At 38.7% G+C, this 16,276-nt stretch overlaps 1 protein-coding gene across 1 annotated transcript in view; it reads left to right on the top strand.

Annotated features, from left to right (window-relative positions):
- The window catches only part of TRDN (triadin), a 276,197-nt gene that overhangs the window by 232,672 nt on the left and 27,249 nt on the right, over positions 1-16,276 (top strand). Inside the window, exons 14-18 of the mRNA XM_040430087.1 lie at positions 206-262; positions 1,689-1,748; positions 3,701-3,760; positions 13,730-13,783; positions 14,740-14,816. Of these exons, the coding sequence (XP_040286021.1) occupies positions 206-262; positions 1,689-1,748; positions 3,701-3,760; positions 13,730-13,783; positions 14,740-14,816 (308 nt within the window). The remainder of the gene's footprint in view (positions 1-205; positions 263-1,688; positions 1,749-3,700; positions 3,761-13,729; positions 13,784-14,739; positions 14,817-16,276) is intronic.

The following is a 16,276-nucleotide window of genomic DNA, read 5'->3' as shown; positions in this document are numbered from 1 at the left end:
TCATAAAAAATAAATGCAAAATAAAATGTACAAGATAGATGAAACAAGCAATCATTGGACGCGTGCCATGTAGACAGTATTTTGCTTAGTTTTTTTTTTGTTTCATGCATGGGTGATTGACAGGTATAATTACAGTACTGTGCGGAGGACATTAGGCCATGAGCAATCTTTGGATTTCTTCAACTAACATTGTGCTTATTATTAGCTTTGCAAAAAGAAACACCTAAGAAGGAAAAGGCTGAAAAGAAATCCATAACCAAAGGTTAGTAGCCAGCAATAACAATCACTATATAAAATGTACAGAAACTGTTTCCTATCTTCTACAAATGATACTATTGGAGAACTAAACCCTATTGAGCTCGTGTTCTGATGCTTCAGTTTATTCATCTCTATGGGACTGCTGAAAGTAGCCGAGTACAGTGCTTGGCTATCCCCAGCTGTCCCATAGAGTTTGACTGGAGTGGCAGTGCTTGACCAGTTGCTCCATTAAAATAGGGACACGGGGCCTCCTGTGGGGTTTCAGTGGTTGGACCACAACCAATCTTACCATTTTCCCCTATAGAGTGAATAGTGGATTACATGTAACCGGAATAACGCTTTATGGACAGATCACTGATCATACATGTATGGGTGATATGCAACAAACTGATTTATTTGCTGAAATGTATACCTTCATGGCTTAAATTACTCTTCAAAAAGGACAAATTTGGCTGCATTTATAAAGATTTCTGACATTAGTCATTTAGCAATCCCCTTGGTCTGCTCCTAACTCTTTCAAGCCCATAAATATGGTTCAAAGATGTTATATATGAAATTTCCCATGGCTTCCCATTCCCTTTTTATTGGTTGGTAGATCCAGGCTGTGTTATGACAGGAATATTCATAATACAGAGCTACAGCACAGGTGGCCCAATTTTCTTCACAGATTTGTTAGACCGAGGTGGAACATTTGCATTCCTTGCCATCTCGTGTGCATTTTACTATACATTCTTACATGTAAAATGAGCATTTCTAATTAATAATACATTTATATAAGGCAGGTCAACTAAAGCTCCAATATGTACTTTTGAGTAAGCAGTTATAATTAGGGTGTCTGTTGCATAAGTAGACTACATCATTTCTTGATTGAGTGAATATACATAGTATACAGTATCAGTAATTGCACATTAACATATTTAATTGTGACGTTGACCAGTTCTTCATAGCTTCAATTCATCAATGAAACTACAAAACTGTAAAGAATTTGAGTTACAGTGCTGTGATAAGTATTTGCTCCCTATTATAGTAAATGTGTCACACAGTAGGGTGCTTCATTTTAAAGAAAATGTTATATATTAGAGCCTAATAATATTGCCTAGGTTAAATGATTTCAATATCATTTGAGAAATACATTTTCTCAACACTTATGTTACCAAGGTGAAAATGTAACTTATTTGTGCTTTAACCCTATGACTCAATGATAACTTTCTGAACTTGAACTGGTCATTTTAGATCCTGCCACTACTTTTGATATAGACCTAGAATTGCTGGGCAAGGTCGGGTTGTATAGTATAAGTACAAATTTCATGATTCTTAGAGCTAGCATTTATAGGAACACATACTTCAGGTGAAGCTTTTTCTTTACAACCTATTTTAGATAATGTATTCAATATTGTCACCTAATATTACATGTACTTGCCTTGTTACAGAACCAATAAAAGAAAAACCAGAAAAGAGGGAAAAAACCCAGAAGAAAGACCAAGCTAAAGGTTAGTAGTTGACCTACAGATGTGCCTCTTGCCTGTGTTTGAAGTTCTTTAAGGACTCCATGCAAAGAGGTACTGTATCTCTCAGGCAAAGACAGCTGTTTCACTACCACCACCTTTTGGAACTGACTGCCTATCAAAGTCCAACTTTTTAACAAGTCTTGGGACATGACAAAAGAAGATCTCCAAGCCAAATATCCATCCACAGTCAGCTGTTTTGGGGTACATGCCCCTCATCAGTACAGAGTAGGAGTCTGGCTGGCTGAGTGAGATGCCATGGATGCAACTTAGGAGGGCTACTGGTTATCCTTAATCAAACTAGTGGTGTATGGAAATTTAGTTACAACATTCACTTTGCATGGGGGATACATCTTTGAAAATGATTTTCCCATGGAGCTTTGCCACAAAGTTTCTATAAATAATTGCTCATCTTAAGGAGAGCCAGTACCCCTCCTAAGCTAAGTACTTGAAAATTGATACATTCTTGTGCCAACCAGGAAAATAATATATACGTCCTTTATCATGCGAGCCCATGAATGGTGGATGGTTGATGGATGGTATTCATCAGAGCCATCAGTCACATGTATACATTTACTCCATCCAGGAAAGAAAATATATACACGAAAAATATGTTTTAAACATGGTGTCCTAACAGATGGCATCTACTGTACCTAAGGCGTCTATCACAGGTATACATTGTTTAACATGTGAGCCTATGTCATCCTTTCATGTCACCCGTCTTTGGTTATTTTGAGTCAAGAGAAATGACTAAAGAAGGGCATCTTGGTATTTGGTACATGGAGAGTCTCAGCACATGGCAAATCTGTGCACATGGTTTCATATTGGGCTAGTTTCACACTTGCGGTCGGGAACACAGACAGGCTGACTATAATGGGATCTGACAGAGATCTGTCCATTTCTCAGCAAATAAACTGAGAATGGACTGGACAAAAAACACTGCAAGCAAAAAATTTTTCCGGCGGATTCCAGGCATTGTCTGCCGGACCTGCCAGAATACCCTGCCAAAGGTGTGAAAGAAGCTTTACAGGCACAGGAATATTCCATGTGTCACCAATACCTCAGTGAAAATCCTATACTAGAAATAAATGATGAATTTGTGATAAAATACAACTGTGTCTCCATATAAAATCAGAAGTGCATAGATGGCTGTGTTAAGGATCCATGCAACACAAATCTCTATAGATTTAGATGTAAATGAAACATTTTTAGGTTATTTTTAATACTGTCACAGAATAGGACTAGATCAAAACTAAAAATTATTTTTTTGCGCGTGGACATGATTAAATTGTCAAAAATTATAACAACAAAACAAAATACAGCTAATGGTTTTCTATGTCAGAAACTCTGATTTAGTAAAATAGATGCATATATATATTACCGTAGATGGAAATAAATTGTGCAAATATTTAACTATAAAAATAGTTTAAACCTATATACAGATATTAAAGTATGGACACAAGACACAGTTGGCTTGTCAGAAGCTTTGCATTTTCTGTATCAAAGGAATAGGTTGCTAAGATACAGGAATTCTCAGTTGACATAGAAAGTACTTATATATATTTAGGTGTTCAAATTCAAAACAGTATTGCATTTTCCTCAGGAAATGTGCAAAATTTAGTATGAGTCTTTTGCCCTTTTCTCCTGCCCCAGGGCACTGTTGTACAGGGTGATGGTTCTGTTCTGCAGTATCCACCCAACTGGAAGCTAATTTAGATCCATATACACTTTTTATTTAATGTTTAATCACATGTTGCTTACTATGAGACACATTAATGCTTTCTTTAATTGGTTTTATTAGCAGGAATTGTGGACTTGTCATATTTCATAAAAATATGGAGGGGTGTTTGCAACAGTGTGTTGTGCCTTTCACTTGTGCCATGTGCTGCCATGTGTTCCAGTCACTTATCTGTGTAACTAAATTTGTCTTATTACAGTAATTACCAAAGAGAAAACTGAACAGATGGAGAAAGTAGAGAAAAAAGTCCCAACCAAAGGTTAGTTAGTAAAAGACATATTTGTTGGACAAACTCTACTCCCACAAATTAATCTCCACGTGATCACATGCTTCTCCTAATAAAGTATGTGTAATTGAGAATCTGCTGTATATACCAATTGCCCATGCAAGAATTTATTTTCACCACCAATATAAATATTAATAAATAAGCAGTGTTGAATGAAATCAAATGTAACAGATTTTTATTGCCCCAAATTTTTGGTATACAGTATAAATAAATCCATACCTTTAATTAAATGTATACTGTACATACACAATACTGAAATATTTGAAGGGAGTCTGCCTGCTCCTTTCTATACATTATGTCATAGCTGACTAAAATTGTTGGGCTAGCATTGTGCACTTGGACAGAGGTCCATTCAACAAGAAAGTTTGCACATGCCCAGTGGGTGGTCTTAAGCACAGACTCTCCTCACAAAGCATTGCCTTGTGGTTGTTCCTTGCTATTAATTGAAATCTACAGCGCTGTGCAATGTCACACTCACCTGCATTGAAATCAAGGTCAAAGGATACATGAGACATAGTGTCGTGAGAAGATCCAGAGCACTTTATGGTCTCAGTACTGCCAAGTGGGCATTTGCAAACTAATTTTATATCATATCATTTTCTTTGCCATTGGACCTCTTACCAAGGACGCAAAAATACTGTATGCTTTTAGTCCAATATTCAGCTCCAGAATGATCTAACATGTATGGAGGCAGCTGGGAGTCATCTGACCTCAGATGGTGGAGGAAAGACAGATCAGATTAAATTAATAAAGCACACTTGGCCAATTCAAGAATACATGTTTATGGGGTTTGTCTGACAGCTGTCTAGTACAAAAAAAATATTCAGCGCACCCTAAGGCAAAATGAGGTGTTACATCGCCGCCTAATGACAGGAAACTAAAAAAGTAACATAGGTAACATAGGCAATAAAAGTATGAATAATAGCACCATACATCAAAGAACCTATATCATAGCAGAAAGCCATGATTTGTTACCTACAAAACCAAAGTAAATGTATAAATATCAGAATTCTGATGTACTTGCCATCTGCCATGTTTATTCAGTGTTTAGACACTTTTTGCTCCTTGTTAAACAGGGGGTATGGCTAAACAGGAAATGGGAGTAGCTTTGTAGAAAGGAGGCGTGTTTAAAAATGCAATAATCTGCACTAAAAGTGCATAAAACATGGGTAAAAGTAAGCAAATAGGTGGAAAAAAATAACAAATATATCACACAATGTGAGCCTTTGTGATAACTCAGGGGAATCTTTAGACTATCTAGTCTACATTTGTGTTGTCTAGACATTAGATAGGTGTAATGCCTGTAGGTAGGGACAGACATGGACAGTGAGCTCTGACCTAGATCAACCTGCTTTCCCTACGTATTTGCAGTACAAACCCTAGTTAGCAAGACTGCAACGGGTCGACGCCCCTGCGCTACTTATGTGCAGAGACAGACAAACATCAAGAGACAAAACTATACAAAAACAGGGTTGTATGTAAATGGGCCAGAAACAGAAAGACTATGCAAACAAGAGACAAAGAGTGGTCAGTAGACAAGCCGAGATCAGAACCAGACGGATAACGCAGTACCAAATGAAAGAAAGAGAGTCAGAAGACAAGCAGGGTCAGAGGAACAAGCAATCCAATAAGCATAGGAACCAGGAACACAGCTAATGAGTCAGATACTTTAACTGGCACTGGTATTTAGCCAGGAAGGGGTTTAAATCAAACACTGAGTTACAGGATCAGAACCTGATTGATCATGACTCAGCGATCCATTAGAAACATTAGCACATAGGAATAGAGCAGCTGCTCCAGTACACGCCCACTGTGGGGGCCTGGCTTAGCAGCATCTATCCCCCCGGGCAGCCACACCAAAGCCAGAAATTGTGCCGCTGGAGCCCATACAGGTGAGTTTGTGACAATAGGATTAGTAAGTAAGTTTACCACAACCTGTGGGCTCCATTGCAGCTGCTATGTCTCCTACAGCTATAGCTAAGGACCAAAGTGCTCAGGCCAAACACATTGGGATGCTCGGGTGCTCTACAGAGCACAATGGAAGTCAATGGGAGAACCCGAGCATTAAACCAGGCACTCCCTGCACTGAAGAGAAGAGGGTGTCTGGTTCACAGAAAAAGGTTAGAAATTGATGGAAACACCACCAAAATGGTTTGGAAACAGCATGGGGAAGACATCTGGATGCATCTTGGACTCCTATTACCTACAATAGACAACCACACAAAGACTATTTGCCAAAAGCCAGATATGTAAATAAACACCAATCGTAGATAACTCACAAAGTGAGTATGCGTACTAGGCCTGTACACCAAGTATCAACACCAAAAAAGGAGGAAAAGGCAAAGCACAACTAACAATATATATAAACTTTATTATGGTTTCCAAAAAGGGGAAAATCTGATTAAATACAATGACGAACAATACAATTCAATGGTGGATAAAAAAACACACAGGGTGGGAAAGGATCACAAAATGGACAACATGAAAAAACAATTAATGAAAAAGGCCAAAGAGATACTAGATGATTAATAATTTCACTTGGGAAAATTTGCGATTAAAATATTCGCGATCTACAATACTCTTGAACAGCGCCATCTATTGGATTCAAAATATTGTCATAAGACTATAAAACCAATAGATGGCGCTCTTCATGAGTCATGAACAGCACCATCTATTGGATTCATAGTCTTGTCATAAAACTATGAAACCAATAACATATAAAGCATCATCAATCCTTACATAAATACGCACTACCATGAGACTACACGACAATAATTCCACATGAACTCTGAAATGAGACACTGTACACCTCCAGGAATACCTGTAATAAAAATAAAACTTTAAACCACATCACCTGTATAGAAGGGGGGAGGGGAAATGTTTAGGGAAAGGATTGTTGCACTGTTTATATGTGTTTTATCTTTGTTTTCACTGTACATATCTGTAAAAAAGGAATATGACCTATAATTTGATCCAATATGTACCTTTGAATGTAAATGTGCAAATTATATCAAAACCTAATAAAATGTATTTAAAAAAAAAGACTATAAAAACCAATAGATGGCACTGTTCAGTAGTGTTGATCACAAAAATTCTAATAGCGAATTTTTATCGTGAATTTTCCATGCAAATGGTGCTTCAGCTAAAATACAAGCAGATTTTGCAAATTTGCATATGCACATGATTATGCAAATGAGTTTACATGACAAAACTGTATAGAAAGGTTATTGAATATTAGGCTAGGACAATCAGAAAACTTTTTGTCACCATATTGATAATGATCTAGGTGTGCAGGTCTACCCAAGCCATCTAACAGTTATGAAGCATATTTAAGGCTTACTGGATCTCAGTCAGATGAGAGCTGGTTTTAAATGTCTTATACAGGGAGTGCAGAATTATTAGGCAAGTTGTATTTTTGAGGATTAATTTTATTATTGAACAACAACCATGTTCTCAATGAACCCAAAAAACTCATTAATATCAAAGCTGAATATTTTTGGAAATAGTTTTTAGTTTGTTTTTAGTTTTAGCTATTTTAGGGGGATATCTGTGTGTGCAGGTGACTATTACTGTGCATAATTATTAGGCAACTTAACAAAAAACAAATATATACCCATTTCAATTATTTATTTTTACCAGTGAAACCAATATAACATCTCAACATTCACAAATATACATTTCTGACATTCAAAAACAAAACAAAAACAAATCAGTGACCAATATAGCCACCTTTCTTTGCAAGGACACTAAAAAGCCTGCCATCCATGGATTCTGTCAGTGTTTTGATCTGTTCACCATCAACATTGCATGCAGCAGCAACCACAGCCTCCCAGACACTGTTCAGAGAGGTGTACTGTTTTCCCTCCTCGTAAATCTCACATTTGATGATGGACCACAGGTTCTCAATGGGGTTCAGATCAGGTTAACAAGGAGGCCATGTCATTAGATTTTCTTCTTTTATACCCTTTCTTGCCAGCCACGCTGTGGAGTACTTGGACGCGTGTGATGGAGCATTGTCCTGCATGAAAATCATGTTTTTCTTGAAGGATGCAGACTTCTTCCTGTACCACTGCTTGAAGAAGGTGTCTTCCAGAAACTGGCAGTAGGACTGGGAGTTGAGCTTGACTCCATCCTCAACCCGAAAAGGCCCCACAAGCTCATCTTTGATGATACCAGCCCAAACTAGTACTCCACCTCCACCTTGCTGGCGTCTGAGTCGGACTGGAGCTCTCTGCACTTTACCAATCCAGCCACGTGCCCATTCATCTGGCCCATCAAGACTCACTCTCATTTCATCAGTCCATAAAACCTTAGAAAAATCAGTCTTGAGATATTTCTTGGCCCAGTCTTGACGTTTCAGCTTGTGTGTCTTGTTCAGTGGTGGTCGTCTTTCAGCCTTTCTTACCTTGGCCATGTCTCTGAGTATTGCACACCTTTGTCATGGTCTTACCTGCTTGCTGCTCTCCTTCGTTTGACATGTGCTGGCGGCCATCTTGGTTTCTGGGTTTCTTGTAGCCTTCCACCCTGCGGCTCCTCCTTCCCCTGGGAGGAGCTGGATGCCTAGCTCATATATATAGGAGGTCTGTGGCTTCAGTTCCTTGCTTGGTCCTCTTGTGTTCACATGCTTCTAAGACTGCTGCTGCTTCTGGTTCCTGATCCTGGCTTCGTCTGACTACCCTGCTGGTTCCTGATCCTGGCTTCGTCTGACTACCCTGCTGGTTCCTGATCCTGGCTTCGTCTGACTACCCTGCTGGTTCCTGATCCTGGCTTCGTCTGACTACCCTTCTGGTTCCTGACCTCTGGCTTCGCAAAGACTCTGCTCGGTTTCACCATCCGTTTGGACTTTTGCTTTATAGCTTTATTTTCAATAAAGCCTTCCTATTTTCTCTTATCTCTTGTTGTACGTCTGGTTCATGGTTCCGTGACAACCTTGTGCTTTTGGGCACTCCAATGATGTTGCAGCTCTGAAATATGGCCAAACTGGTGGCAAGTGGCATCTTGGCAGCTGCACGCTTGACTTTTCTCAGTTCATGGGCAGTTATTTTGCGCCTTGGTTTTTCCACACGCTTCTTGCGACCCTGTTGACTATTTTGAATGAAACGCTTGATTGTTCGATGATCACGCTTCAGAAGCTTTGCAATTTTAAGAGTCCTGCATCCCTCTGCAAGATATCTCACTATTTTTGACTTTTCTGAGCCTGTCAAGTCCTTCTTTTGACCCATTTTGCCAAAGGAAAGGAAGTTGCCTAATAATTATGCACACCTGATATAGGGTGTTGATGTCATTAGACCACACCCCTTCTCATTACAGAGATGCACATCACCTAATATGCTTAATTGGTAGTAGGCTTTCGAGCCTATACAGCTTGGAGTAAGACAACATGCTTAAAGAGGATGATGTGGTCAAAATACTCATTTGCCTAATAATTCTGCACTCCCTGTAGGGCTGCCATTGTAAGGTATGCTGACTGTATCTGTCTCATGGATAGATTGTTGGCTTGCACATGCCTGGCTTCTGGCATATAGCCTTTGTGTGCTTGTCTATTGTATGTCATAGGTAATGGGAATTCAAGATGAATCCAGACATTCTCCCCTTGCTGTTTCCAAACCATTTCGGTGGTATTTTCATCAGTTTCTAACCTTTTTCTGTTTACCAGACACCCTCTCTTCTTAAGAGCAGGGGGTGCCTGGTTTAATGCTTGGGTGTCCTATTGAATTTAATTGTGCTCGAGCATACACAGTATTCGGCCGAACACTTTGATGTGCCGAGCATAGCGATGCCCAAGCCGAACTGCTGTTCGGCAGAGCATGCTCGCTCAACACTACGACAGCTCTATATAAATATCACATGATCCACCCCCTCACCTGAACACCGTAAAATAAATAAAATAAAAACTGTGCTAAAACAATCATTTTTTTTGTCACTTTAGGTCACAAAGTGCAACACCAAGCGATCAAAAAGGCGTATGCCCCCCAAAATAGTACCAATCAAACCATCACCTCATCCCACAAAAAACGCTTTAATTGTGATAAAAGTGAAAAACATAAAAAAGTTGACATATTAGGTATTGCCGTGTCCGTAACAACCAGGTATATTAAAATATCACATAACCTAACCCGTCAGGTGTAAAAAAAAATGAAAACGGTGTCAAAAAAGCAATTTTTTGTCACCTTACATCACAAAAAGTGTAATACAAAGAGATCAAAAAGTTATACGCACTCTAAAATAGTACCAATTAAACCGTCATCTCATCCCACAAAAAATGAGATCCTACCTAAGACAATCGCCCCAAAAAATAAAAAAAACTATGGCTCTCAGAATATGGAGACAATAAAATATTATATTTTTGTTTCAAAAATGCATTTATTGTGTAAAACTTAAATAAATAAAAAATGTATACATATTAGGTATTGCCACGTCCGTAACAACCTGCTGTATAAAAATATCACATAAACTAACCCCTCAGATGAACACTGTAGAATAAATAAAATAAAAACAGTGTCAAAAAAGCCATTCTTTTATCACTTTACATCACAAGAAGTGTAATACCAACCGATCAAAAAGTCATATGGACCCTAAAATAGTAAAAATCAAACAGTCATCTCATCCTGCAAAAATGAGACCCTACATAAGACAGTCGTCTAAAAAATAAAAAAAAACTATGGCTTTCAAGATATGGAGACACAAAATTTTTTTTTTTCAAAAATGCTTTATTGTGGAAAACTGAAACAAACAACAAACAATATTTGGTATTGTTGCGTCTGTAGCAACCTGCTGTATAAAAATAGCGCATGATCTAACCTGTCAGATGAACATTGTAAAAAACAAAAAAAATAAAACAGTGCCAAAACAACTACTTTTTGTTACCTTACCTCACAAAAAGTAAAATATATAGCAACCCGAAAATAGTACCAACAAAACTGCCACCTTATCCCATAGTTTCCAAAATAGTGTCACTGGATGCATCAGGGGGTCTTCAAATGTGACATAGCAACTTAAAATTATCCCAGTGAAATCTGCCCTCCAAAAACCACATGGCGCTCCTTTCCTTCTGCGTCCTGCCGTGTTGCCATACAGCAGTTTACAATCATAAATGGGGTGTTTCTGTAAACTTTAGATCAGGGTAGCAAATATTGAGTTTTGTTTGGCTATAAACCTTTGCTTTGTTAGCTGAAAAAAATGGATTAAAATGGAATATCTGCCCAAAAAGTGAAATTATGACATTTCATCTACATTTTCCATTAATTCTTGTGGAACACCTAAGGAGTAAACAAAGTTTTTAAAATCAGTTTTGAATACCTTGAGGGGTGAAGTTTCTAAAATGGGGCCATTTATGGGTGGTTTCTGTTATGTAAGCCCCACAAAGTGACTTCAGACCTGAACTGGTCCTTAAAAATTGGGCTTTGGAAATTTTCTCAAATAATTTAAGATTTGCTTCTAAAATTCTAAGCCTTCTAAGATCCCAAAAAAAGAAAATGTCATTTACAAAATGATCCAAACATGAAGTAGACATATGGGAAATGTAAAGTAATAACTATTTTAGGAGGTATCTGTTTTAAAAGCAGAGAAATAGAAATTTTGAACATTGCAAATTTTTCCAAGTAAAAATGAAATATTTTGACTCAAATTTACTACTGTAATGAAGTACAATATGTGACAAGAAAACACTCTCACAATGGCTTGGATAAGTAAAAGTGTTTTAAAAGGAGTCTTTCACGCAGATTCACCCTATTAACCTAATAACAGTGTTATGTCCAAGGCATCCCCCTATTAAAACTGTGCTTACCGTTAGTTCCTTGCTATCATCGTTGTGCAGAAAAACACTTTTAATCCGTATGCAAATGAGGCTGTGAAGGTGCCCAGGGGCGGCGTTACAACGGCCGGTGCCCAGGCCCCTGGGTCATTTTCATTCGAAGCCACTCCCCCTCCGCCGCATCTGCCCTCCCGTCCGTAATCCCGCGCATGCGCCGATGAACGCGATAACGCACGATAAACTGCGATGCCCCGGCCCGACTGTGCTCATTCAATGCGCACGCGCATTAGGTTAATAGGGTGAATCTGCATGAAAGACTCCCTTTAAAGTTATCACCACATAAAGTGACACATGTCAGATTTGCAAAAAATGACCTGGTTAAAGGTTAAAAGGTTAAACACTTGTTTGTTGGCTAATTGCATCATTCTTAAATTAATGGCCATATAAATGATCTGAATCATATGACCATTCATTTGGTAAGTTACTTGCCTGTATGAAGGTACTTAACCATTTTATTATCGAATTGTTTACCCCCTTCCATTGTCAAGATATTTTTCAGAGAGTCATAACTTTTTTCATTTTTTCTGTTAATGCAGATGAATAAGGGCATGCCTTTTTTTCAGTAAGAATGATATTTTTTAATGTCACCACTTTTGGCTACATACTGTATAACGCATTGTCTTATTACTTTTTTGAGGGGGCAATGAAAAAGGACAGCAATTCTGTAATATTTTTTAATTTTTTTTTATTTACACCATTCACTGTGTGGTATAAATAACAGGTTACCTTTATTCTAAGCAATTTTTGTACAGTAGTTTTATTTTTTACCTTGTTTATTGTTTGGGTTAAATAATGTCATAATTTTCTAGTTTGTGTTGTCACAAAGGTAGTGATGCCAATTTTGCATACTTTGTTTTCCCTAATACAGTGTTTTTTTTTTATTGTGGAAGTGTATTTATGTGTTTTATTTTTTACTTTATTAGTTCTACTAGAAGACTTGCACTTGTGATTATTTGCTTGCATAACACACTGTACTACTTCTGTAGTGCAGTGAATTATACCTGTATATCCCTCAGTCTATTAGACTCTGCCTAAGAGGTCATAATAGATTTCCACACTTTGCAGACCTCAAGGCCTTTATGGCCACTGGCTGCCATAGCAGGCATCTTCATCCTGCAGTTGCACAGCAGGGGAGCTGATATGTGACAGAGGGACCTCTCTTCCTTTCTCTAACTATCTAACTGCAGCTTCTAGGGAGTTAATGACTTGCAGTGTGTCAGTACTGCTCCAGATTCTTGACTGTGACTGTGGCTGTGTTATAATGACACTGTCTCAGAAATTTAGCCCATATGAAAGGAATCTGGAGAATAACAGTAAAGTAAGAAAATCAGACAACATGCAGTAGCTTGTAGCACATACTTCTCTGGAACACCCATGTTGTATCTACTCGGCTCATATTTTATTAGTGTCTATCTTTCTTTGATCTGCTTGTAATTGGACTATAAATGCAACTTTTTGGAAGATTTTCTTTGCTAAAAATGATTGCAAAAAAATATAGAATATGTCTGATCCGGGCAGATTTTATTGGGATCAAAGAGAGGCAGTGAAAATCGTGCAAAATCCTAGACGTGAAATATGTAATGAAAGACTTGAGGAGAAATTGTATAAATTCTATAATTGGACAGGGACACATTGAAAGCATTTTAGAAAGCTAAACCAGTTTTCTAGTTTTATGTTAAAAAAGGACAAACATTGCATAAGTTACATACACATCTTGTAGACTATGTTCTCAATCCCTCTACTTGATGGCAGTGAATAGAAAAAAAAATCAAAAATTAGGAGAATGAAATGTTGGGATTTATGTACTGCATAAACTACGGTATCATAATTATATCTGACTCTAGTCAAGGTCAAAGCTAATCAGCAGAGAAGCTTTCTGATCACCAAATTTTACTTTATACATAGACATGTCAGTTTTTACTTTTTTGTAAGTCCATCTAATCTAATATTTACAAATGTATTTTATGGACAAATTATTTGTGAATTGATAGGGACTGTTTGCAAGCAAGTATTAGAATTATTATAGTCTGTCTGACTTCTGATAATGTTGAATAAATAATTCCCAAATATAAAAAAAAGTGTCATTGTGATAATAAATGTGCAAGTAACTCTTATTCCAACAATTTCAGTAAAAACAACAGCAGAAGAAAAGGAAAAAGCTGAAAAGAAAGTTCCAACCAAAGGTAAAAATTGCATGGTTGTTTCGATTTGGCTGCTTCACCAAACTTTGATTTGTTATGTATAACTTTTTCATGAATCGCATTCCATTGCATGTAAGAAGAACGGCGATTGTGCCTCCCTAGTCTTTTAACCCTTCAGATGCCATGTTCAATGTTGATCGCGACATCTGACAGTAACATTGAAGCCTTTAAGGGGTTAAACAGAGGTTTTAAAAAAAATACATACTCACCTCATTCACTTGCTTGCGGAGAGGCTGTTACGGCCATCTTGAAGAAACAAGCCAAATCTTGTGCGCGCTAACGTGATGATGTCACCACAGCTTTATGTTGACCGGGTGTGGTAACATGATCAGTGATGACGTTACCATTCCCGGACAGCGTGATGACATTTTTTTTAAGGCCATTTTAGGAAAAAAAAAATTGTTACCACAAAGCGCCAGGAAATTCGGCTTTGTGGCAAATCAAATTTTGCCTGAAATTCGGATCGAAGTCAATTTGTTTCACTATGACTCGCTCAATACTACTCATGATCCTAAGAGCAAGCAAATATAAATAAGCAAAGTAATAGTACATCTTGGTGATGGAGGTGGCTCAAGAGCTGGGCCTGTGCAATTGCTTTCAGGTAACAGCTGTATTATACAGCAGGCACCCGGCTCTCACCATAGAGATTGAAGATAGTTCTTAACCTGCTATTTGATCCTTCAGGTTAGAGAGGAGCTCTATCTGTCCTGCGATCAGAACCCCATGAGTTAGTGGAGTTATTCAGCCACAAAGACCATGTGACTGAGGGGATTGACATCACATAGCGAGGAAAAGCCTGCAACAATTGCCCGAGCACAGGGGCCCCTTCCAGTGGCTGATCGTCGAGGTTGTGAGCAGTAGGATCTCCACCGATCAGATTGATGACTAGTGTTGAGTGAATTGAAGTATCTTAAGTGGACTTCGATCCAAATTTCAAGGAAAATTTGATTTGCCGTCATCAAGATCTGATCGGGATTTTCAATCAAGACGGCTTCTTCATGCCCAAATGGATGAGGTAAGAATTTTGCGAGATGAACATGGCATCTGAGAAGTTCAATTAGGGGGTGCGGCGCAATCGCTGTTCCCGGTCATTGAGCCCACTACTTACAAAGAAATGTGCTTTGTGATGAATTAATTTCTCATGAAGAAAATGTATTTTTGAAATTCGGCAAAGCAGCCTAATTGAAGTTTTCATAACTCTCTCATCTCTATAAATGATCTTTCCAAAGGTTATGCATTTTTTAATGACAGAGAAGCACTTTAAAGTAGAACTAAATTTGTAAATAACTAAGGTTAAAATCACTTAAAGGGTTTCTATCACTTCGTATCACATATTTAGGTGTCAGACACTAGCGATCCGCTAGTGTCTGCTCTAACAAACCATCCTAATATGATAGGTTTTGGGACAGCCGTTTTGCTAAAATAATAACTTATATCTATATGCTAATGAGCCTCTAGGTGCTATGGGGGCGTCATTAGCACCTAGAGGCTCCGTCTACCTTCATAAACTGCCGCCTCCCAGCGCGTCCCTCCAGCCCGCCCATCTCCTGCTGAATGCGATCCTCTCCGTGCGCGTCTCTGTTCGGCGCATGCGCAGTGAATGTCTGACCGCTTCCCTGCTCAGACATCTCCACTGCGCCTGTTCCTCGGAGCACTATGATGTCATCGGCGCAGGCGCAGTGGAGATGTCTGAGCAGGGAAGCGGTCAGACATTCACTGCGCATGCGCCGAACAGAGACGCGCACGGAGAGGATCGCATTCAGCAGGAGATGGGCGGGCTGGAGGGACGCGCTGGGCGGCGGCAGTTTATGAAGGTAGACGGAGCCTCTAGGTGCTAATGACGCCCCCATAGCACCTAGAGGCTCATTAGCATATAGATATAAGTTGTTATTTTAGCAAAACGGCTGCCCCAAAACCTATCATATTAGGATGGTTTGTTAGAGCAGACACTAGCGGATCGCTAGTGTCTGACACCTAAATATGTGATACGAAGTGATAGAAACCCTTTAAAGGAGTTGTCCAGCCTTCTCTCTACTGCCCAATGTGACATCCGGCATGGAGAGACTCTGCTGCACATCAGTTGGGACAGTTGCTGAGAGGAACTAAATAAGACCTTTAACACATGCAGAGGTGCAATTAACTAGCAATATATACTGTGTTGAAATACAGTCTATGACCACTGATCTGAGAGACTAAAAAAACAAAGGAAACATTGTTAATTTACATTTCATATCCCCATTGGTTATATACATTTGTTTACTCTTTATGGCCAGCACATGTGAATTCTCGACGAGGTTGCCCAGGCTGTTCAAACTCTTCTAATAATAAAAAGATTCCCCAATTATGCTTCAACATTCAAAGGAAGGCTAAAGAGCACTTTCTGCATAGCAGAGAAAAACACAGGACCAACACTAGGTGTCATGGTGTAGGACACCATTAGCTACCATGACTGTACCCATCTGTTATTCATGGAAG

This window comes from Bufo bufo, chromosome 4 (assembly GCF_905171765.1).
Source record: "Bufo bufo chromosome 4, aBufBuf1.1, whole genome shotgun sequence".
NCBI classification, from domain to species: Eukaryota; Metazoa; Chordata; class Amphibia; order Anura; family Bufonidae; genus Bufo; species Bufo bufo.
The sequence above is the reverse complement of the archived record's forward strand: the minus strand, read 5'-3'. Positions and strand labels throughout refer to the sequence as shown.